This window comes from Crocodylus siamensis, chromosome 4 (assembly GCF_052110815.1).
Source record: "Crocodylus siamensis isolate JL-2025a chromosome 4, ASM5211081v1, whole genome shotgun sequence".
In the NCBI taxonomy this organism is placed as follows: Eukaryota; Metazoa; Chordata; order Crocodylia; family Crocodylidae; genus Crocodylus; species Crocodylus siamensis.
This window is the reverse complement of record NC_143398.1, coordinates 184,955,104-184,979,213: the sequence shown is the minus strand read 5'-3', so window position 1 is coordinate 184,979,213 and position 24,110 is coordinate 184,955,104. Positions and strand designations below refer to the sequence as shown.

Here is a 24,110-nt window from a genome sequence, read left to right as displayed (position 1 = left end):
AGGACAGTGGGGTTTGGTGTCATGGCAGTGGGTACTGCCAGGAGCCTGGCCTGTGTTACCTTGGGAACAGGGTGGGGCAGGAAGGCTCTATTTGGCTAGGACCCAGAAACCCACCTGCCCCTGGTGTATGAGTGGGGATGGGGCTCTCAACCAGCCATCGCCTGGGCCTGCCTGGCTAACTTACCATGGTACCTGAACCCCAGTCTGAAGCCAGGCACAGCATGCAAACTCTCACAAACAGCTTCTTTCTCATGGCTCTGCAGCTGCAGAAGCCTGTCCAGCTGTAGTAGGAGTGGTCACCGTGGGGCAGGCAGGTGGGTCCCATCCATGGCTCTGATGCACTGGGGGAATCCCAGGGCTTGGAATCCTGCCATCACTGCCAGGGCGTCATTCACTTGGAGCACCATGTGCCCCAGCAATGTCCTAGAGGGTGCTGCACACCTCCAGGATGGTGTCCCTGGTAGTGGCCTTGCCCACCCCAAAGAGATGGCCCACATAGCAGAGGCTGGCAGGTGTGTCCAGCTTGAGCAGGATGAGGGCCAACCAGGTGTCCATGGGGTGGAGCAGCCACATGGCAGTATCCTGCCACACCAGGTGTGAGCGGGCCCTGGAAGGTGGCCCAGGTCATCTGGAATGCCTCCAGCCATTGCTTATCATCCCAGGTCTGTTGGATGACATACAGCCACTAGTCCTGGCTGGCCTGGTTGGCTCAGAGCGGCTGGAGGCCTGGGAGGGCGAGGGCAGCCCCAGCGGTGGTGTCTGGCAGCCATTGTCAGCATCCCTGCTGGGGTCCAGCCAGCTGGATGGGGTCCACCTGGCAGTTGCATGCTGGTGGTGGCTCTGGAATAGTGTGCTGTGGCTGGGCAGGTGGCCGCTGCACATGGAGAAGCTGGTACGGCTCTGATGGCCATGGGCCAGCCAGCGGTCAGAACAGCAGGCCAGCAGAGCTAGCGCAGTGGTCAGCAGGAGCCCAGGGCACTGGCCATCACTGCCAGGGGCTGGAGAAGCCATGGCATGGGAAGGCAGAGGGGGCCACAAGAGAGCTGCCACGTGTTGCCCCCATGCTCTGCAAATCTGCTCCCACATCCCTGCATGTGTAGGTGCCTGCCCGGGAGCATTTACTTGCAAGTTATTTTTTACTAGCAAGTAAACGGATCTCAGATCAAATGCATGTGTAGATGTACCCTCTGAGAATTATGGATGGATTTTGCCTATGCTTGCTATGCACCCTCTGAAAGCTCATATTATAAATTGGACACCTAATTGGGAATGAGGATACCAATATCTGTAGTGAAAAAAATAGAAAATGTTGGGTTTTTTAAAATTGTGTTCCCTTTACGCAATGTGTTTTGCCCCAAGACAGAATCTAGTCAGTTACTGCATGACCTCATGCCTGGCTTGACATGACAAAAACCTCTTTGTGAGGTCATAAGCATTAGAAAGTATTTTGTTTTCTTAATGCCTTCACTGGAGGGAGATCCATCTACTGAAGTTAGCAGCAAGAACAGTCTGTTACAGCATATTAACTAAAATGCAGTAATTTATTTCCTATAGAACTGTGATATACCTAAAGGATCCAGATCTCATCTGGCTCTTCTGTACTTGGTGTAAATTTAGTTTGGATATCAGTGGGAGCAGGTTGAGCTTTTCATGACTTAAGAGCTTTATGGCATTTTTTACTTTTTATGTAAGATATTTATTTAATATACTGACTTGACTTTTTTGTGTATTCAAATGAGAAGAGATGATAAAGAGCAAGATAAAATTTGCCTAACAGCAAACTTGATAGGATGTTTTAAATTATTTATAATGCTAATTTATGGAAGATGGAAAGGAAGATGAGGTGCACAGTTTTTAAAACTTGAGCATATGATTATGAAATAAAGGTAGTTAAAGAATTTAAGTAAGCATGAAAGGAATGGAAAACAAAGAAGAACCTGCAGTAGACTTGATTTGTGGAGCTCTCAATTACTCTTGCTGGATTTGAAAACTAATAACTTTCAAGATTAAACCTGAATTTAGAAACTTCAATCAATGTTTTTGCGTCTAAATTAAAATGGCCTGTCTTTAAGCTGTGATTACCTATGGTAGAGTAATTGGAGTTACACCTGTGTGAATGAGATCTGATTCTGATCCTGTAAAGCTATATGATGTTCATAATGGATGAGTGACTATTAAGATATGGGTGCCTTTGGACCCACAGATGGCAAGATGCCTGTTGGTACTGGTTACATTTTTATGTATAGCAGTAGCCATGCAGCCTGACTTGTACTGTTGTGCAAATAACACGTGAGGAGGCAGACAAGGAAGATATTTCTAGGCAAAGAAGTTCCTTGAGTGAAATAAAATGTTTTGACATTAGAGAATTGTTACTTGGAGCCTGATTCTGAACTCACTGAAGTCAGTGCTAAGACTCCCATCAAAGAAACTATTTGTGGAGTACGATGCCCATGCCTGCAATAATGTAGTATCACAATCTAGACCAAAGTATCTGCCCCCATGCTGGGATATGTAAATATAAGCATGTTAAGTATTTATTGTTATACTACATACAATTTTGCATACTGCCTACCAGTATTTTTGTCTCTTTCCTCCGCCTGCTACAAAAAGAGAACAGTTCGCCTGTGCCAGGAACACTCTAATTATTTTAGGTAAAGATAAAGCTTTTACTGTTCTGTTCTTTGAATGAAGAAGGATCTGTAAAATGTATATATTTTCCTGGATATCTTTTTGGATTATGTTTAATGTGCTTTTGTCACTATGCATCTTATAAGGGTTTTGCTAACTCAAAGTAGTTTGTACCAATTCCTTAAAAAATTTAACTTGCCAAATGTGGACATAATTTTCTAAAAGAAGAGCAGGGCAGTGTATGCGTGCAGTTTCTTTGGAGGAAATGCAATGGAACGACGCAGTGGAAGACTAGCCAAACTCCAAAAGCAGAACATCAGTATCTACCGGGAGACAGGAGTCAGGAGGTAGGAAGGCTTTCTGTTGCTGACAGTATATTTTGCTCTTTAAGAACGGTATTATAAACTACTTCAGTGTATTTATTCCTTACTTCAGTCAACGCAATTTGGTTCTCTTGCAGCTGTGATACAATTGTTATTGTCCATACAGTAGTATGTAATAACCTATGCAGTTAGAGAATTATAGGGCAACGGGAGTCTGAGTGTGTTCAGCACTACACAGGTATGCAGAATAACACCTTTTTCCCCCTTTAGTGTGGGGATATGGGAATCTCCTCCTCTGACTTTCTCTAGCGGGGCTGTGGCCCTCTTCCTTGGATCTCTTAAGCATATTTTAACAATCCTTCCAACAGCAGCACACTGACCACTGTTTTACCTGTGGGAAGTTAGCATAAAACATTGTAGCTGTGTGACAGGGTTGATTTGTGTACTTTTAGTAATAGGTTAGACAAGGATTTGTATGGAATGGTGTGGATAAGGATGATATTATCTCAGGCAGGGGGTTGGACTACATGACCTCTGGAGGTCTCTTTCAGTCCTACTTTTCTATGATTCTAGGATTTCTTTGCTTAATTATTGAATGAGATCTCATGCTAGGTGTGCTACCTGCCCAGGGACTGGTGATCTCACAAGCTGATGCAATGACCCACAGAAATCTCAGTCAATTTATTCAGTCACAAGGAAAAACTATAGTATATCTCCTATAATTTCCACTTAAATAGCTGAGGATGATGCTAGAGGAAGTAAACAAGCTTTGAATCATTTGCAGTATTGTAAATCAGGACTGAGGCTCCCAGGAATGAAAGAGTAGGTGAACGTTGGATTGAATTATACTGGGAAAACAGATTGTGTAGCTTCTCTGACATGTAACCAAATGGTGTTTAGCAGTGTCCTACAGTATAAACCTCTCCATTTCTGCTGCACTACCTTTTAGGTGTAGAAAAGTGTGAAATACTGTGGCTGTAATAGTTACACAGAGTAGTACTGCTATCTCACGCTTGTAGGGCTTTGCTAATGTGTCTCTCTCCAACTGTTAAACTGGAGATACGTCAGAGACTGAATAGTACTGTGATATAGTGAGACTACGTTACTAGAATTCCATTATTTTCCCACAGTATGCTACATTAGTAGGTACATTATGAATCATAAGTAGAACTAAACTGTTTGTCAAAATGCAAGCACTATATTGGCACTAATTACATTGTCTGTAAGATGACAGCTGTTGTCAACCATTAATGCAAAGGCATCTGAGAAAAGTGGAGACTCCCTCTCTTGCTGTACTAGTAGTAACACTTGCTAAATGTTGATTTGCTGCTGCATCTGGTGGAAATTCCCCTTGGATGTATCTATCCTTTGCTCATATACAGAACTCACTGTATTTAGTGATTCAGTCACTAACAACATTTATTGCATATGCAATATCTAGTCATCAGCTCTGCCAAAACTGGAAGTTGCAACTGAATTTTTTTCCCTGACCAGTACAAAGACAAGCCCCTATGTTTCATCTATCACTTTTTAGAGAATGGTAATGTTTAAAACTGATACAATATTTTTGCTCCAACAGCTTTACCCCCTATTTGCAGTCCTCCATTTAGAAAAATCTAGGGAATTCAGCTAACAGCAAAATAAAATTATCTGCAGGCAAAAGAAGATTTTTTTTTTAAAACAGCTTTTAGCAGCTAAGGAGGGCATTGCCAGCGCTGATGGTCTCGGTGGCCTCGAGGAATAGTTTGGGACTATCAAAATTTGGGAGATGGTATCCCGCTCTGTTTTAAGTGGGCCACTGATCCCAAGCTCTCCAGGCAAGGCCATCTCATGGATGGCCTTCTGTTACTCCACCAGCCTTTCCAGCATGAGGTATATGGAGTTCCACCAAGTTTCCACATCCTGCTTGATTTTGTGCTGTGGGATGCTCAGCTCTGCCTGTTTGTCCTGCAGCATCTTGCCCCCCTTGATGCTGCAGTGGAAGTAGCCCACCACCTTTCTGCACTTCAAAATGAGTTGGCCGGTTGTGATGGCACTGTCACCAGCAGCCCTGTCCCACTCCAAGGCTTCCCTGACTATGAGGTGGGACTTGTGTGGCACACAGTGGATACCAACAAAGTTGGCATCATGGACTGCCTTGACCATGTTGACCCTGTTATCGGTGAACATGAACCCATGGGTGAGTTCGCCCTGCCCAATGAGCCACCCTTGCACCATGTGGTTCATGGCCCCCATGATCTCCTTTGCTGTGTGGGACTCATTCGTCACTTTGGCTTGAAGGAGATCCCACTGACAGCCTGACTAATGGCACCAGTGCCCCGTGAGGGAGAGGTAGGCATGATCTCTATCCTGGCTGCTCCAGATGTCTGAGGTGAAGTGCACAGCCACCTGTGGACCTGCCTTGCTTAGCTCCTCCCTCAAGTACTCCCAGCATGCCTCATACAGGGAGGGCACCACCATCCTGTTGAAGGTGGTGTATGCAGGCACTTGGTAGGATGGGGCCATGAGTGCCATGAGCTGTCTGGACCCTGGTCACTCAACTAGGAAAAAAGGCTGGCCATCCAGAGCAAGCATCTCCCTGATGCTCTGGGTGATCTTGCTTGCCTTTCCCCCATTGTTCCAGGGTGGCCTGCCTCTGCTTCAGGGGGACAGAGGCTTTGGAGCAAGAGGGGGACTTTTTTTGTGGGCACACTCCCACTTGTGTCAGGCTGAGGAGGAGCAAGGGCAAGGGGATGGTGCCTGCAGAGATGCATCAGCATCCCTGTGGTTGTGTAGTGTTTCTCCTCCTTGCGCTGGCTGGTCTTACATTGGCAGTGCAGGAAGATATGATCCCAGGTATGCTCTGCCACCTCAAAATGAACCCACACCACACTACCCCCTCACTTCTGGGGTGTGGGTGCAGTTCCTGCCTGATCCCTCTCTTCAGCAGGCAGAGGCACAACAACAGGAGGAGTGGACTCAGCTGAGCCACTTGCTACCTCAACCTCCTTTGAAGTGCCTTCTGGGGAAGGAGAGTTGGCTCTAGGGGAACTTGGAGAGGAGTGGAGCATGAACTCAGATTCCTTCTCAGTCCCCAGAATTTCTTTTGCTAGGGTGCTCAGGTCCCCTACTTGCAGATCCAGCTCTTCCTCTGGCACTGGAAGGCTCAGGCTGGGAACTGAAATGGGGGTGGAGGAAACTGTCATCATGCTAGTGCTGCTTGTTGTCATGCTGGGGGTTATTATTATAGCTGGTGTTATTGGAGGGGGTGCAGATGCAGGCACTGGTCCCACCTCCTTGCTGCCACCAGCACCAGAAGCCTCATGCGTGCTAGTGCTAGGGAAAAGGCTGCGTCTAAGTTTGTGGGGGGGAGGGGGCAAACTTACAGATCTCCCCCTGCCCCCTCTCCCTCCCTGGCCAGAGGACCTGGCACCTGCCTTTCCACTACGCTTCATATTTAATGTGCTGGAAAAAAATGTGCGTCTGTGTCATAAAATTAAATGTATGTGTATTGAGTGCTTTCCAGGCAAAGCACTGCTTTTTGGGGGGGCGGGAATAAGAAGAACAAATAATAGGGAAAGGGTAGGCAAGGGTAAATAAATAGGAAAGGATTGGCAAATGGCTACAGCTTGTTAGCAAGGCACTTACCAAGCTGCAAGCTTACAGAATGATGCTGCAGTGCTTTCAGTCTCTGCTGCTCCTGCTGAGACAGACAGCTGCAAAATGGCAGAGACTCAGTTAACAAACAACCTTTTATGCTGCTTCTCTGTTCCTTCCCCAGAGCACTGGGATTGGAAGGGACCTCAGGAACAGATCGTTGTCACCGGCCAGCTACAGACATCCATATCAGAGCAGTCCTTCCCACTCCCCTTCCCTCTTTCCCTGCAAGCCCACCCCCAAAATAGGTCCAAAACATCTGAAATGTTTCAGAAACATCTGAATAATTTCCAATGGCCTGTTTCGTTTTGGAGCTGCTTCAGAGTCCCACATTTCATTTTGGATTTGGTGTTTTGACCGTCAAAACACCCAAATCTAAAACAAAATGAAATGGCTGCTGAAATTTCGTGCAGCCCTAAGAGCTGCTACTACAAGAGTGTTGATACTAAAAGAGTGGGAGAGCTGCTATTAAATCCAGCATGAGAGGGAGTCTTTACTTATCTCAGATGCCTCTATGCATATGAAAACCTCTTAATGGAGAACACGTCTCAGGTCCTTGTTGGGGAAGTTGCCTTTGGAAATAGCAAGAAAGTTTCATAGTTAGTAGGGTCAGAAGGGACCTGAGCAGATGATTGAGCCTGACCCCCTGCCATGGCAGGAAAGAGTACTGGGGTCAAATGACCCCAGCAAGGTGTTTATCTAAGTGATTAACTTCAGTAGTTTACTTGACTACTATGCATTACTTTCAGATATTCCAGCTTTTTTTTTGTTTAATGCCTAAACAAGGGTTTTAATGGTAGTACCTTAGTTACTACTTGCCCAATGATAAACCACTATAGACCTGAAGGCTTTTTATTTTTGGGCATAAAATTTATCACTGAGCAAGTTGTAAGTAATGGCTATGCACAATGCCATTCTCTCTCATGGAAAACTAGTGTGCACCTGATATTTTGCACCACTTAGAAGGAATGCCTCAACTGGGATGAGCTAGAACTTCTACTTCAAGCTAAGCGGACTCTGGAATTCAGCTGGGACACTCAGAAATACTTGTGTAAAAGGGATCTTAGTGATATGGTTTCCCTGAGTAATGTGACTATGTGTGGTCATGCCCTTCCCAGACTAGAAATGTAATCTTTTTCAAGGTACGCTTCACAGTGCAGACTTTTCCTGCAGTAGATCTCTTTTCTCATGATTTCTGTTTTTTCCCCCAGAGTCTTCAAGAGAGCCTGGAAGAGTAAGCACACTTCTGATGCTACTCAGACAAAACAAAAGTGCACCCCCCGGCAGAAGACCTCTCTACATAGTGACAGTGATGCAAACTTCACTGGAACAGAAGACCAAATGGAGCCTAACTGCTTAGTTTGTACATAACTTTATCTCTTTTTCTGGTGTACTGAAAAAACGGTATTGTGAATGACAATCAGGAGTTACCTGAAGTGGCAGACTCTTTCTTGCTGGTTCCGAGAACGTAACTTTAAGGATCAGGTAGCTAAAAAGTTGGGTTGCAACTGAATTTTCCCTAGCTTATAGGGCTGTGCGAAGCTTCAGTAGCCAATTTGCTTCAGAGGAGATTTGGCCTGATTCGGTGGCCAAATCTCCAAATCCAAATCAAATTGGGAGACCCAATAAAAGGTCCAAATCGAATGAGAAGCCTCTGAATCGATTTGGAGAGATTTGGAAGGCTTGCAGCAAACAAACTGAGAAGAGGGAGAGGGGTGGGATGATCTTCCATATATGGAAAAGGCTGAGAGGTGGGGGAAAGACTACTCTGCTATTGACATCCAACTGCTCTGATATTGACATCTGTAGCTGGCCAGTGACTGTGCTCTTTTCCCACACCACAAGTGATACCAGTTTTGCTTTTAATATTTTGAGGTGCACTTTTGCAGAAACCCCTGCACCTGTCTCCTTGAAACTTGGCAGGCTTCATGCCCACAGAAGAGGTTACCATCTCTGCTGTTTTTATCTGAATCCGAACAAAAACTGAAAAAGTTATAGGTATGTAGGTGATTCCCCAGTATAGTCTATGGCTGAATCTCCAAATCGGCCACATCGAATTAGGACAGAGACTTGAATCACCAAATCAAATAACTGTCCCTCTGAATTGGCCAAATCTGAATCCAAAGCAAATACTTGCTGCTTTGCACAGACCTACTAGCTTATACAAACTGTAGGAGAGCTGGTTTCTAGAACCCGGCCTCTTAAATTGCTGCCAAGAAATGTGGGTAGCGCAAGTAAGGGAGCAGGATGGATAGACCAATGTTACTGTTTCTTTTCCTGAGGACATCAGAGAGGCACAGAAAATACAGAGCTGGAGAAGAGGTCTCCTTTTTGGAAAGCAAGATGAATTAATGAAGTGAGATTTTTCTGATGAGTGTGGACTTGCATTAGGGAAGCAGCCTAATTGGCCAGTATTTCCTGTTAAACCCAGTGTATCATTTGCCACTAATGCCAGTGCTCTTACGTCACAGAATCAGAGACAGTTTTTGCCAATTATACTGGCAAATGGAATCGTTTTCTAGATACAGCTGTAACAGCTGTTGAATCTGTATGTCACATCTGCTGGGTCCAAACAAAAATGCTTCAGAAGGAAAAAACGTTCCTTGAAAACCCTTCCGGCTATAAATATGCAGGGAGGAGTGTGGATTACCTTTATTTACGCAAATTCCAGATGAATTTCCTCTCTCATTTAACATGGGAGCAAAGCCCCCCATCTTCAATTTAAGTACAAGGTTGTAGAGGGTTGGATAGTTGCTGCAGCTCCAACTCTGATCCCAACCTGGGGTTAGGGATGAAGCCACAGATGCTTCGTGCCTCACCACAGCCTCCCCTCCTCCCCTTCCCCTGCACTGCTGTTTCCCCTCCCCCAGCCACTGCCATCACTTACTCTCTAGCTCTGGCCCTGCTCCAGCATGGGGCATGGAGCGTGGGGTTGCTTCAGCTCCAGCTTGGCATGGTAACAGTGGTGGCGGCAGCTTTAGCCCAGTCCTGGGCTCCAGCTCTGGGGCCCATCCAGAACTGTTGCTTCTGCAACAGTGGCTACCAGGATGAGGCTGGGGCAACCCTGTGTTTTGTGCTCCAGACTGTGGAGGGGTTGAGGAAAACTAAGAAGGAGGGTAGGCATGGCAGGAAGAAGGTGCAGGCACACCAAGGGGTAAAGCAGCAGGATGGAAGGGAGTGCAGGCATTGCAGGGGGTGGGGAGCAGGTACTGAGACATACAGGCACAGAAAGGGCAGGCAGCAGGAGGGCATGTTGGTGGGGAGTGTGGGGCAAGGGGAAGGGGGAAATCAGCCTATCCCCTAGTTCTGCTCCCACCCTCTGTGTCCCCCCCACCTGATGCCCTGCCACTGCTTTCCCTACTGCAGCAGTGTGGGGGACATATTTAAGACAACACTCCAATAATTAGATTCTATACATGGAAAATTATAAAAAAAATATACATTTATGTCTAGAATCTAATTATTGGGGGTCATCTTACATTTAGAGTCCTCTTGAATTTGGGTATATACAGTAGTATTGGAGTTGGAGTTTCTAATTCTTTATATTGATTCTTGGATTTTATACCTAGCAGTAGATAACCCCAAGGACCTTGGCATTTCCCTGCTTATTTTTCATTATTATTTTTATTATCACTATGAAATAGTGCCCAGTATATCCCAGGCATTTCAGAGTAGAGATTAATAACATATGTATCTTGCTCTTAAAGAAACCTTTCATTGAAAATCCATTCCCCGCTTTATTTGAAAATCCATTCCCCGCTTTATTAATGTTATTGAAGTGACATTTCTGTAACTGACAGGTTCAGACTTGCATGAAGAAAGCAGCCAACATGGTCCTGAAATCAGCACATCACTAGAGACTGCCAACAGCCCTCTGGTGATCCAGAATCAGAGGCAGACCCTGCTAGGTACATTGGACTAGATTGACTATTCGCCTGTTTCAGAATGGTATTTCTTATTTTTCAAAAGCACTGAAGTACAAAGTTAACTAGTCTGAGCAACAGATTTAAACAATAAGCCTACTGACTTCAGAAATTGTTTTCTTCTCTTAAAGTGCTATAACAAGCCCTCCAGTGAAAGACAGTGTTGAGAGCTTGATATAGCACTTTATTTTATTTTATTTTGCTGTCTAGGGCTTCATTTCTATCTCAGTTAACATGATGTAAGTTGGGAGTAATTTCATTGCTACCAATTGTGCGTGCCTACACCTCCTCATTTAATGCTCATTAGCTAGATTTAAGGTGTGTTATAGATTTCATAGATATTAAGGCAGGAAGGGACTCAGAAGATCATTGAGTCCAGCCATCTGCCCCAGGGGCAGGAAGTCAGCTGGGGTCATAGGATCCCAGCAAGATAAGCATCCGATTTGCTCTTGAAGGTGTTCAGTGTAGGTGCTTGAACAACCTCCGCTGGCAGGCTGTTCCAGACCTTGGGGGCTCGGACAGTAAAGAAATTCTTCTTTATGTCCAGCCTGAAACGGTCTCGTAGTAATTTATGACTGTTCTACCTTGTCATCCCTTGTGGTGCTCTGGTGAACAAACATTCCCCCAGATCCTGGTGGTCACCCCTGATAAACTTATAGGTGGCCGTCAGATCACCCCTGAGCCTGCGCTTTTCCAGGCTAAAGAGTCCCATGGCTCTCAGCCTGTCATCGTAAGGTCTACTTTTCTGACCTCTGATCGTGTGTGTGGCTCTTCTCTGGACTCTCTCAAGCTTCTCCACATCCTTTTTGAATTGTGGAGCCCAAAACTGGATGCAGTACTCTAGTTGCGGCCTCACCAAGGCCGAGTACAAGGGGAGAATGACATCCTGGAATTTGCTTGAGAAGCATCTATGGATACAAGCCGGTGTTTTGGTCACTTTACTAGCCACAGCATCACATTGCAGGCTTATGTTCATCTTGTGGTCAATGATGACCCCCAAGTCTCTTTCTTCTATAGTGCTAACCAGTGTAGCACTGCTGAGCCTATAAGGATGCTGCAGGGTTTTTTTCCCAAGGTGGAGAACCTTACATTTTTCAGTGTTAAACACCATCAGGTCCTTGTCCACCCATTTGCTGAGCCTGTCCAGGTCAGCCTGGATCACTTGCCTGTCTTCTGGCGTGGATGCTTTGCCCCAAAGTTTGGTGTCATCGGTGAACTTGGCCAGTCCACTCCTGACTCCAATGTCCACATCATTAATGAAGATGTTGAACAATATGGGTCCAAGGACAGAGCCTTGGGGGACCCCCCTGGTCACAGGACACCATGATGAGTGACTTCCATCAATTACTACCCTCTGGGTCTGACCACGGGGCCAATTTCCCAGCCAGCAGATCATGGTGGACCCAAGGCTGCAGTTGGCTAGTTTTGCCAAGAGGTGATCATGGGATACCAGCTAAAGGCTTTTTTGAAGTCAAGATATATGACATCTTGGATCCCAGCAAGATAAAGATCCAAATTTGTCTTGAAGGCGTTCGAAGTAGGTGTTTGAACCACCTCCCAGCGGCAGTCTATTCCAGACCTTGGGGGCTTAGACTGTAAAGCTGTTCTTCCTTATGTCCAGCCTGAAATGGTCATGAAGGAGTTTGTGACTGTTTGACCTTGTCATCCCCTGGGGTGCTCTGGTGAACAGACGTTCCCCCAGATCCTGGTGAGCACCTGATAAACTTATAGGTGGCCATCAGATCCCCCCGAGCCTGCACTTTTCCAGGCTGAAGGGTCCCATGGCTCTCAGCCTTTTATCATAAGGTCTGTAAAGGGCACATGTACATGTGTGCACCCTTAATGCACCTTAAAAATGGCATTTTAAGTCTATTCTAAGGCTAAATTCGATACCTGTGTAAGGCAGGTATCAAATTTATGTGCAAAGAGTTAAATCACATTAACCAACGTGTAGACATGCTAATATGCATAAACAGTGTGTTCATTCACTTTGGACTAACTTGAGTCCCAAGTCTGTCAGCACATCTGTGTTAATTTGCATTAGTGTGTGCACCTGTGGATACATGCCTAGATTGTTTTAATGCGCATTAAATGGGCACATTTAATGGGCATCAAGTTTAGATGCACACAAAAGCACATGTAGACACACCCATTGAAAATTTCTTGTGTAAGCAACAGAAAAATCAAACCTGTTGCAGGTGAGGGTGGTTTTAATTAACATGAAGGTGAACGGGAGCCAGGAGTTGCATTGCTGCTGTCTTATGCTGCTGTGGGAAAAGGAAAATGTTAAGAGTCTAGTAAACTACTTATTTTATAAGGAGTTACTTGGTAAGCTGAGGCAATACAACAGTGGCTGTCAATTGAAAAGATGCCAAATTCAAAACAGTAATGGAAGGCTGTCCTAACTCTAGAAAGTTTGAGAACCACTGCCTCATAGCAGTAATGAATACCAACTATATTCTGTGATTGTCTTTCCTACCATCAGTATGAAAATTGTGCTCTGTAGCCACTATGGCAACAGAAGGCTGAGAAACTGTTCTGTACCTCCTTTCAGAAGATACTACTATGCAGCTCTAGGCATTATGAGATCTGTTCTTGCCACTTAACCTACCAGACAAAAGTTGGAAAGGTAGCCATGCTCTGTTCTCGTGCAAATGATGGATTTCCTGTGCAACTGCATGATATCCTGCACAGTTAGTCTGAGCACATTCTTCTGTTGTTGGCCCTTTAATGATTTTTGGTTTCCAGTTCTAAGAACAAAGATTGTAAAATAGTAATTGAAATGATTTCTACTTAGGATTTTTTTTCCCCTCAGAGGAGCACTCTATATCAGTCAAGAAGATGGTTGTTCTTTTGGCAGTAATATTCCTGTTGGGCATCTTTTTTGGTGAGTCCTAAGAATCTGAGAGCCGGTCTAAACTTTTTACGTGTGTGTGTGTGTGAGAGAGAGAGAGCACACATGCACACGCGTGCATGCACACAGACACATATACTCTGTACGTCATGTGGTATGTGTGTGTATTTATGATTATTGAATTTGGCATTGAGGGAACTTCTAGGAAATTCAGTCTTCCTTTTCCACATAAAGCAGATACAGCAGCTCTAATCTATATTGCCATTCTAAATAACCTCACCCCTTATGTAAAATAATGGATTTTTCTAGTGAGAGTGCATGCTAACCTCCCTGGATATTTGTTGATTGTTTTTTCTAATAGGGATATGTGCCCACTAAAATCTGGTCAATTGGGAAGCTGACAGGTATTGGTAACTTTAGGTCATTATGACATCTGAATAAGCAAACTAGGGCTTTGCAAACATTGAAATCATCTGGGAGAATTCTCCTGCTAGAAAAACTTACCCAGAGCTGAGTCTACAGGCATTCATATTCCAAGGCCCTGAAAAATGGGGAGCATGCAGTGCTGATGCTGCAAGGCCAGCTGTGCATGCATCTCAGTGTGTTCTGCAGGCTCCCTTAGTTTGCCTGGTGACAGATGGCAGCAATGCATCAGGCAGCCCTGATTGCTTGACCCTGACTGCCCATGCTCAGCCTGCATCTTCTCGTAGAACAATGTGGAAATTGTAAAGGGGGCATGTTCTGCTCCCTGTTGGAGCAGCAGAGTTCAGCAAAGGACAAATTGTATCCCTGGGGAGGCACAGGTGGAGGTGGGGAGGAAGAGATGCTGGGGCACTATGTTCTTTTCTGAGAGAAGTCACAGCATGTACAGACATATGCTGTCCCAGGAGAAAATTCTGGGAGAAAAAACCTCAACATCTGTACACTTGTGGTTTCTTTCCCAGGAGAAACCAAATGCCTGTACAAGCATTGGTGATTTGTATGGGGTGCACATGGGTGCATGTGCACCCCCTGAGATCAGCTGTGTATCCCCTGGAAGCGCCAGCTGGTGGAAGTGCACATTTCTGGTTTCTCTGCTGGCTCAGTGATCAGCTGCTGGGGGACCCCCTCCCACCCCCTGTCAGTGATTGGCCTGTGCAGACCCTCCCTCAGCTGGTGATAGGCTGCTGGGGGACCCCCCCATCAGCGATCTGGTGCCCCTCCAGACTCAGGAGGCACCAGTCACCCATGTGTACAAGGCCATATAAGTAATCAAGTGCGAGCAGCTTTGTGCAATGCTTTGAAAAAGACAATTAATATGGGGGACAGGATAACTGTACATTGCACTTCATTGGGTTTGGATTTATAAGTAGGGGAATATAAAGTGACACCTGAGAGATTATTTCTACATTAAGCATTGGTGAGGCTATTATTGGAATACTATGTCTATTTCTGATGTCTGCACTTCCAAAAAAGGGATGTAGAGAGCAAGGGTCTCCAATGAGCTACAGGGGATAAGGGTCTCCAATGAACTACAGGACTGGTTTTAAGTCCAGAAAACTAGCCTTGCAGTGAATGACTTGAAAAGCTTAGTCTATTTATTTATCAAAGTGAACATCAAGAGTTGGCTTCATCATGATCTATTTATAAGTAAGTGTAATATGGAGATGACTTCTAACAGTAGAAGTTTCTTTAATTTAGCAGGCAGTTGTAACAGGACCCAGAGGCTGGAAACTGATAAACTCAGGCTAGGAATAAGGCATGCCTTTTTTTTTAACAGCCAGAATAATTAATTTTTTAAACAATTTGCTGAGGTGTGTTATGTATTCTTCTCTGTTATCTGAAGTCTTTAATTCAAGACTGGATATACTGCTAAAAAATGTGCTCTAGCTTAGTCACAAGTGGTGAGCTGGGCTGTGTCAAGACTGAATGATTTATCTCTGGTGAATATCAGCCCCAAAATTCTTGGTCTGGGCAACTATGGCTTCATTTTAATTTTAAATCCTTTTTTACAGTTATGGGTTTACTTCATTAATAGATTAATATGACTTTAGGGGCTGAGTTATTGTTTTTTTTGGTTTGCTGTAAAAGAATTAAAAAATTGAAAATTTTGTGCACTGTCTGAGATACGTTTCAGAGCACTCTTATAAATCTAAAACAAATATTCTTTTAATGTTGTAGTTCATAAATTTAGAACATAAGCAATATTTTGCGCAGCTGCATAACTGTATACTACATATCTACCTGCTGACAGACAGGAAACCACTAACCTAGCTTCTATTTCTTTAATAGCAATTGGGCATGGCTTTCACTTGCGCTTAGAGGCCAGCAAACAGCAGATGCAGTTGAAGCTGAGGTAAAAGGGATTCCTTGAAGGGCTTTGCTTACTGCTACTGGTTAAGATCTCTTGCTCAGCTGTTTTTGTATGGCCCAGGGAGAGATGATCTCTGGCTGAGGTCAGCTCCATTCAGTTTGTGTTTCTTGATTTGAGACTTGACTGTGGCAACAGCCGTACTGCTGCAGAGGGGAAAGAGAGATTCAGTGGGCTCATCTACATGGCATTCAGATACCTGAATGATAGCCCAGGATAAAAGAGACTTATGCTTTCTCTGTAGGCAGCTCTTTCCATGAATCTGCAGTGAAGAAGATGGCCTGGGAGAGGACTGGGGCATAAGGGAAGACTTTATGTAGACTACCAGGTTTGTGGTCCTTGGTAGAGGTGCTCTGCCATGTACTTGGGAACTCCTTCAAAATAAAAGAACAAGCTCTGGGACCTCAGACCTGATTCCCCTTGATATAAGTGGATCAGACTTTGGAACTAGATCATCTCTCTTCCTCCATGCATGTGCTGAAGCATCTTCTCCCTGCCCCTCTCTGTGTTATTGAGCTTTGGGGAGTGTAATACATGTTCTGTGTAACTTCATAGTCTGAAATGGCATTTCCTGATACCTGCTCATTGTTCTGATACCTGCTCATTGTTCTTTTGAGACACCAGAATGTGATTCTCCAGCAACACCTTCAGCAGGAACTTGTCTCCTTCCAAGAACAGGCTGCTGAGCTGCAGATTCAAGTAGACACTTTAGTAAAAGCCTATTGGCATCAACACTGGGCAAGAAAGAAAGTGAGAACCAGACAGTATGGGGTTGCGGTTGTGCTTTGTTTTTGTCTGAGAGCAGGGCTGTCCAGCTGGTGGCCCACAGGTCACATCTGGCTCCTAAGGAGTTAACTTACAGTCCCCTGGACTCCTGGCCTGGGGACTGCTTCCTGCCTCCGCCCCCCCCACTCCGAAACTGCTACTGGCATCTTTGGGCTCCTCCTCCCTTCTTCAGCTTCTGTTGCCTGCCCCCACCCCTGAAGGTGGGGTGAGATGGAGTGGGGCTGTGCAATTAAAAGGGCCAAGGGAGCCTACAACCAAGTGGCTCAGGGGACCCGCACAGCATGGCATGGCACAGCATGACAGACAGGGCCAATTTATTCCTAATGGTAATAATAATGCTTTTCTGAGGGCATTGCGGTAGGGGGTGAGAATGAGAGGGGAGGGCCTCTGATGCATGGTGTGACACAGAGAGCAGCCCACATAGCTGCAATGTAGGGGTTGTACAGCTAGTGCAGTGTGGCTGGGGGCCCTCTGGCTTTGAGACACTCAAATAGGACAGCCCTACTTTGAAGAATAGATTTAAATCCAGAAGAATAAAATGTTGGTTACTGGAGAACTTTCATGGGGCAGTTGTCCTGGACAGCTTATTGCTATGGACAGTCCCTAGACAACCAAAATGTTTCTGCTTCTGAAATTCTTCATAGCAAATTTACATCCTTAAACTTCCTCCGGCTTTCATTAAACTTATGTTGATTTTAAAAGTGAAAAATGTCAAATCCACCCTCATGGAAAATTTCTAGAGCCAACTATTGCATTTGTACAAGCATCTTAGCCTTCCTTAAGAATTTAATTGAGAATTATATCATCTGATAGAATTAAATGCTTGCTATTGGATGGCTCACAGCATCTATACAGCAGACATAATTCTTTATTGAAGTCTATAGATTTTTAGAATAACTGAGAATCATAAGGGTGTCACTTATTAAATTCTATATAAGGTTTTTGATTAAGAGGCTATCCCCAAGAGCAACTTCTTTTTTTTTTTTTTTAAAGCTGCAGTCCAAAATGACCCAGCTCAGGTCTGAGGTGGTCTGGCACTGGGATCGGACTGCAGCTGCAGCTTCTCCCAACCACAGAATAGTCAAAGCCCCCTGCTACTGGAAAGCTCCCAAAGCCTTTCAGCTCTGCAGGCTGGATCCAATGGTTCCCTGGATTGGATTCAGACCACCAATCAATCCCTGCCCTAGAGGCTGAAGTCAGATTTATCCCTAAGAATAGGCACTGTAGAAGTAATGGCAATGCTCTCTCCCACCATTATACTTAACTCCTTACCTTGGAATACCCCTATACATTGGACAAGGTCCAGGGCATATGAAATATTCAGTCCCTAACCTCCTTGTGGCACGTTTGAGCAAACAGGGAAATTAGTGGCACTTACACCATACTGCTAGTTACAGAGTCTTGGAAGTGCCTCTCTCTGATTCTGTACAGAGTTCCCTAACATTGTATCTCTTTCACAGTATCCATTAGGGTCAGTGAGCAGTTGGATACATGGCAATGATCCCATTCACGGGGAGGATTTTGCTCTGAAGTCATCAGGTAAACCAAATTAAAATAAAAATGTTCAGTTGTACAAAACTCTTTGCTCTGCCTTCCTACTGTTCCGTAGTGAGGGATAATTACTGTATCTCACTAGAAGATATGTATAAGCATGTTATCTGTTAGTATGGCTACAAGGTCTATCTGTAAATTGGACCACAACGTCTATTCTCTGTATGCATGAATGCAAGGGTTCCCAAAGTTTTGGACAGGGAGAGTGACTTAATGAATGAGACACCATGCTGGGTGGGGTCATGTAACAAAATTAATCTGCAGTGTCATCCTTTTGTTTAGCGGAGGTAATATAATGCGCTTTACATAGCTAAAGCCTAGGACAGGGGTTTCCGACCTTTTTGGGTCAGTGTACCCCGAGCAGCTGGTTGAGAACGAAGGAGTCCCCTAGTGGCCAGTCAACGAGCGGTGGAGTCCCCCAGCAGCCAGTTGACCCCAGGGGGGAGGGTGTCCACAGTGGGGAGGTTAGCACAGTGTTGAGCAACTTTTTGCAACTGTGCCACAAGTTAAGTCCAAAGTAAAGGATAGTTCAAAGTAAAGTCCAAAGTAAAGGATAGTGGCAGTCTAATAACCAGCCACCACTATTGTCCAGTGCTGTTGAGTTCAGTGTTGTCTTGTTCCAGTGGCAACAGAATTCCATGGATTCCCCTGGGTCCACATGCTTACGTCAGTACTGGCTCTCTGCTTCTGTCCCCTTCCTGACTGCCACTTTGATCACCATTGCCTTTCCCTGAGTGCTGCTCTGATCGCCATGCTACTCCAACTCCTGCTGCCCTTTCACTCTGTTTCTGGAGCTTGTGTATCAAATATGCCAGGTGTCTGTGCCACTTGTGGCATGCAAGCCATTGACTGGCCACCAGTGATTTAGCATCATTAAATTCATGGGACTTAAGCAGCTGACTTTTCTTGCAGGTGTGTTGAGCCAGTGGGCATGTTGGGCCAGCTCACATAATTGAGCATCTCTCAAAACATTTTGCACATTGAAATCCATTTTGGGGGAAGAGAAAGGGTGGTGGGAGAAGGGGAGCCAGATGCCTTACTAAGTCCAGTACAAAGGTCATTTAATTTATCCTTAATATTGGACCATAGGGCTGCTGCTAAGGTTTGTCAGTTGGTTACTACTGAACTGTTAATGACTATAGCCTTGCTGAGGAGCTAGTTTTATTATAGATGGCTGCCATTAACTTTGTGGACTGCAAACAAATGCTTTCTTTGCAGGTTACAGGTGGCTTGCAGGTGACATTTTGGAAGCCTCTTTGCACTAGGGAATAATTATACATCTATTTTGTACACAAATTGTGTAGTTGAGGGGTTTGTTATATTTTGGAGCTGTTCATTATGCATCTAGTACTTTTGGAAGGAGAAAACACCCTTAACCAAATCTATATTTTTTGCAGGTGCTTGTATTGTGAAACACAGTGAAAGCTATAGGACAGGAGCATTTATTTGTTTGTTTACACTTTGTTGGGAATATGTCCGCTCTCCAGATGTGATTCTCCAGGTAGGAATGCCATGAAACTACGTATCTCTGTCATCTTCTATGGGTTTGCTCTTCCCTTCCCCACTCCCAAAAGAATCCTTCTGATGATTTAGCAAAAGTACATTTTTTTCTGGACAGTAAGAGGCAAACCATACTTCTCCAGCAGATTAAACTGATGTACAGATTAAACGAGATGTTTATATTAGCAACAGCAATATGAATAGAAACAAGACTTGTTGCTGGGTCTTTGCTGACAGCTATGCCAGGACCAAATATGAATATTACTTTAAAAACATTCCTTAGAAGACCAGCCTGAAGATTGGGATACGAGTGGAAAGAGAGAGAGAGATTATCTTCACCCCTACCATTGAAAAGGGATGAGGCCTCAAGGGTGTTTTAAATTAATCTCAGAAGTTCTATTTATAGCTAGGCAGGCACAGTGGTAGAGAAGAGGCAGCCAGCCAATTCTCCTATCCTAGAATATCACACCTTCATTGAGTGTAGCATCTCTCTGAGCCACTTTGTGTTTATGATGTCACTAACAGTTGCTAGGGAAATGGAGAGCCTGCTAACTTGTGTCTTGACAGCAAGGTAGAAGATAAATGGCAAACCCTCTCAAATATCTTTAGACAGGGTCAAAAGGAAATGAATGTAAATGCTAGGCCAGGGTTGAATCACATCAAAGCAGAATTTCTTAGAGCAATCTTTTACTTTATTCAAAATGAAATGAGTAAAAACAGGTAAGTCTGTTTAATATGACAGTGTAACATCATACATTTGATGAAGTGGCAGCAGCACTGAGTGGTGGGTGGCGGCAGTGGTCGCTGCGTATGAGCTTTCCCCCTCCCCTGCATCTGGCTGGCTGGCTGGTGCTGGTGCGGCCTGCAGAGGGATGCCACTGCCCTTGCACCCCACTGGCCCTGCTCCTGGGACGATACCCCTTAGGGCCTTCACATCTACCCCAGGGGTATGCCTGCCCCTGGTTGACAACCCCTGGAATAGCCCATAAGGCAACTGGTACCCTGAGGCACTAATAGGGCCAGGAGGACCATAGCATAGAGTCCCAAGGGGCAAGGTGGAGCTAGACTGGGTCCACTCTGGAGCCCTCGGGCAGCCTTTCGAAACCTTACAAATAACATCAAAGCGTGCAGGCGAGGTAGAAATGGAGGGTACCTTGGGGAGCTGGAGTAGGGGGCAGGGGTTGAGTGGTTAACAGGGGGTGGTATCCTGGCCACCCCTGGTCTCTGATCCTGTCACAAGAAAAACAATATTAGTTTAATAAGAAAGAAATCTGAAATTAACTAGCTCAACGTCCTTAGTTCTTACTAATGTGCACTGCACTTTTTCAATGTGCTCCTTTTAATAAGCTGATTTGATTTCAGAATCTATATATAGTTTTGGGAGTAATACTGAATGAACCTGATAAAATGCCAATAATTGGTGTCTTTTGAGAATAACCTTGTGTGTGTAATACAACTAGAAAAGTTTGTAACATTGAATTGTGATAACATTACATGCCTACTTCCATTACTGCTGTTCTGAATTAAGGTTGTTGTGATGAAGAACCTATTTCTTATTTGATAAGAACGTGTATGAGAGCTGTAGTGCCCTTAACCATGCATTGCCTGTTTTTAGATGCTTAAATTTTGAAAAGTGACAAAAACCACAGACTGTCATTTAAAAACAGGTTTTTTGGGAAAGCAGCTCAGTGTCTTTTTTTTTTTTTAATTGTGCTTTTCATTTTGTGCTGGTAAATGAAGAATTATTTTTAAAAATAACTGGATGATTGGGTAACCCCATTATTGAGTTAAAATAGGAAGTGGCTGAGGCCAAGGTAACTGGGCCTAACATAAATCTGTCTCACTCAATTCACATTGCACACGATTTGCATATATTCAGTCTGTAGCTGAATTGGTGACAACTTTACAGCACAGCACAGCCTAGCCTACTTCTGCTATGAGGGCTGGTAAAAAGTTTTGACATTTATAGTAAATTGTCAGACCCAAAAGTGGAACTCAGGCTTAAAATTGCCACAGCCAGTACCAATGAGCCAGATCACTACGGTGTCAGTCTGCCTCAGCTAATTCCACAGGGAACCTGGCTAGTAATATTTACTTCAGACTGAATTTCTGATAGCTATTCACAAAGCATCCTCAACTTCACTTTATAATAGGCCTAACCATCCAAGGCAATTTATGTGATAGGCACTGAGGATGGAAAAATCATGTACCTATGCACTTAGTCTTACAGGCTTTAATGAGATTTGCTTAAAAACTCCCAGCATGGCTAAGACTAGTTCAGATCCATCAGTGTTAGCAGTGCTGAAAGCCCAAATGTGGCAGGCCTTTGGCACTTTCAGCACTTCTAGAGAAACTCCCATCAACATTATTTAAAAAATGCCAGCAACCCTTCTACTCCAGCAAACACTTGCCCATCATAGCACTCATATTTTTGGACTCCTTTGCCATAAGAACCATTTGCTTTCAATATGGGATCATTTTGTTTTCCAAAATATGGACACTTATTTTATGTTGTGTTTTGGATTCCAGAGAGATAATAGCCCTGGGAATTGCTGGGCGCTGTGTGGATCTCAAGGGTACGTTGTGATTAAGCTGTCCAAAGTAATCTGTCCTGCTGCTGTGGCATTGGATCATATTTCTAAGACAGACTCCCTGACAGAAGAGATACCCAGTGCTCCGAAGAATTTTGCCATCTATGTGAGTTACTTCCTTACCTATTATAGCAAAATCAACCTTTGCTGATTCTTTCAGGGAGCTGGTTAATGAATCTGAGACTTTCCCACTGTCCCCCAGTATACTCTGGGTTTTGGGACATAATATGCTAGACTATAGATGCTATTATCACCTCTGGCCTTGGCATTACTGATAATAAATCCCTTTATTGTTGATCCTTTCAGGGAATGAAAGAAGATTTTGAAGAGGAGAGAACCTTCTTAGGGGAGTTTGTCTATGACAAGGATGGATCCCCTAACCAAATGTTCAAGCTGGAGGTACGCTTTTGCATTCAAACTGGGAGTATACTATTGCTTCCTATTATGATAGAGCCATTATGTTCAAAACAGGCTTGTCCTGGTTTTAGAGCACCTCTGAGAAACCACAAAGGGGACAGAGTGCACCCCAGAGGTTTTAAGTGCCAGGCATTTACCCGTTCTTAGGTGGAATTTTTCAATTCTTTCACTCCTAGGACAAGGGGAGAAGTTACTTTGCAGTAAAACAAGGTGAGGTTTTATAGCACACTGACTGCTCAGCAGTAACTGCTTACGTGCATGTTTTTACCCTGTTGTGAGTAAAAACTAACTTGCAGTAATGTAGTCCCCTTCCTTTTACCCCTCCATGAAAAAAGAAAGTAAACTACTGTGGGTTAGCTTTTATTTACCATGAGGTAGGAATGTGGGTGTAGATAGCTACCACAGAATTACTGACGCTGTAAATCCTTGTGTTTGTTTAGCTGGTTTAGTAACTTGTTCACGTACCCAATACATAACTGGGTTTTGTGCTGACTTCAAAGTGCTTGTAGTTTTCGTTCTGAAACTTAGTGACTACGAGTTGAGAGACCAAGCAGTCTTAAAGTTTTATTTAACAGTAAAAACAAAGAATTAAAAAGAGCAATCAGACAATATGTGGTTCTGGTTCACCTATGGTCTTACTATCCCATGATGTTGAGCAGACCTGCATGTAGACTTCTCCAGACTCCTTTGACTTGGTCTCCCATATCTCATTCATTCTCTCTCTGGCACTACATCTCCCTTTTCCTATGTTTTCAGGACTTGGTCATCGCTAATCAATCCAGTTTTGTAGGCTAGCAGGAATGTGGAGCTAAAATGATCAAGGATAAACTTTCTGGCATGGTTCCTTAGTAACTCTTAGGTGTTACTAATACTTCATCTTTCTGCCTGTTTTTCAGGCAGACCCCTAGTGAGTTGAATCAAGATAGCTGTATAGGCAGCATCACTATAACCGGCTGAAAGGGCAGAATCAAATAATACTGGGAAGTTCCATCTTTATCACTATGTTTCTTTCATACATGTGGTTAAAGTAGGGCTAGAGGAAGTTAAGTAGGGCAGATGAGGGCAGCAAAATAAGGGACATATTGCTTTAAACCCAGCTGCGCCTCTTGCTTCCTGGGCACCACTTACACCTCTGCATAAGGGAAAAGAGGCTATTGGAAAAGCATCCTTGGACAATAAGCAAACATACTCTCATATGTCTTATTATTCCCATTCCACAGGTTGCAAACTTGGAGCACTTTGGATACCTGCAGCTGAGAGTTCTGAGCAACTAGGGTCACCCAAACTATACGTGTATCTATGGGTTTCGTGTGCATGGGGACCCAGTACTCTGCACCTATTGGTGAATATCTGCCCAATAAATCATTGCATCTGGGTATCATGTTTGAGTCTGATAGCATTGCTACAGCAAGAAATAGCAAATGGAAGCAGATCTGTTTCTCTGTGTTACTTCTGGTTAGCTCTACAATGGGACAAAAAGTAAAGAAGTGTAATCTGGTCCTTATCCAAATTATGTTTTTAACCATAGTTAAAAAGTGACATAGTAGAAGT

General features: G+C 44.3%; 1 protein-coding gene across 1 annotated transcript; it reads left to right on the top strand.

Annotated features, from left to right (window-relative positions):
- Positions 1-5,078: 5,078 nt before the first annotated feature.
- LOC149867315 (SUN domain-containing protein 2-like) lies at positions 5,079-23,833 on the top strand. Its single transcript, XM_090041704.1, has 6 exons — positions 5,079-5,130; positions 10,388-10,495; positions 19,449-19,552; positions 22,081-22,248; positions 22,449-22,541; positions 23,780-23,833. Exons 1-6 carry the CDS (start codon positions 5,079-5,081, stop codon positions 23,831-23,833), a joined length of 579 nt encoding a protein of 192 aa, XP_089897830.1.
- The last annotated feature ends 277 nt before the right edge of the window (positions 23,834-24,110 follow it).

Bases quoted from the DNA above. Each gene is read 5' to 3' on its own strand.
- LOC149867315 (XM_090041704.1), top strand. From the start codon at position 5,079: ATGGACTGCCTTGACCATGTTGACCCTGTTATCGGTGAACATGAACCC. The intron at 22,249-22,448 runs GTGAGTTACTTC...TGATCCTTTCAG, and splicing joins CGAAGAATTTTGCCATCTAT to GGAATGAAAGAAGATTTTGA. The intron at 22,542-23,779 runs GTACGCTTTTGC...CCCATTCCACAG, and splicing joins ACCAAATGTTCAAGCTGGAG to GTTGCAAACTTGGAGCACTT.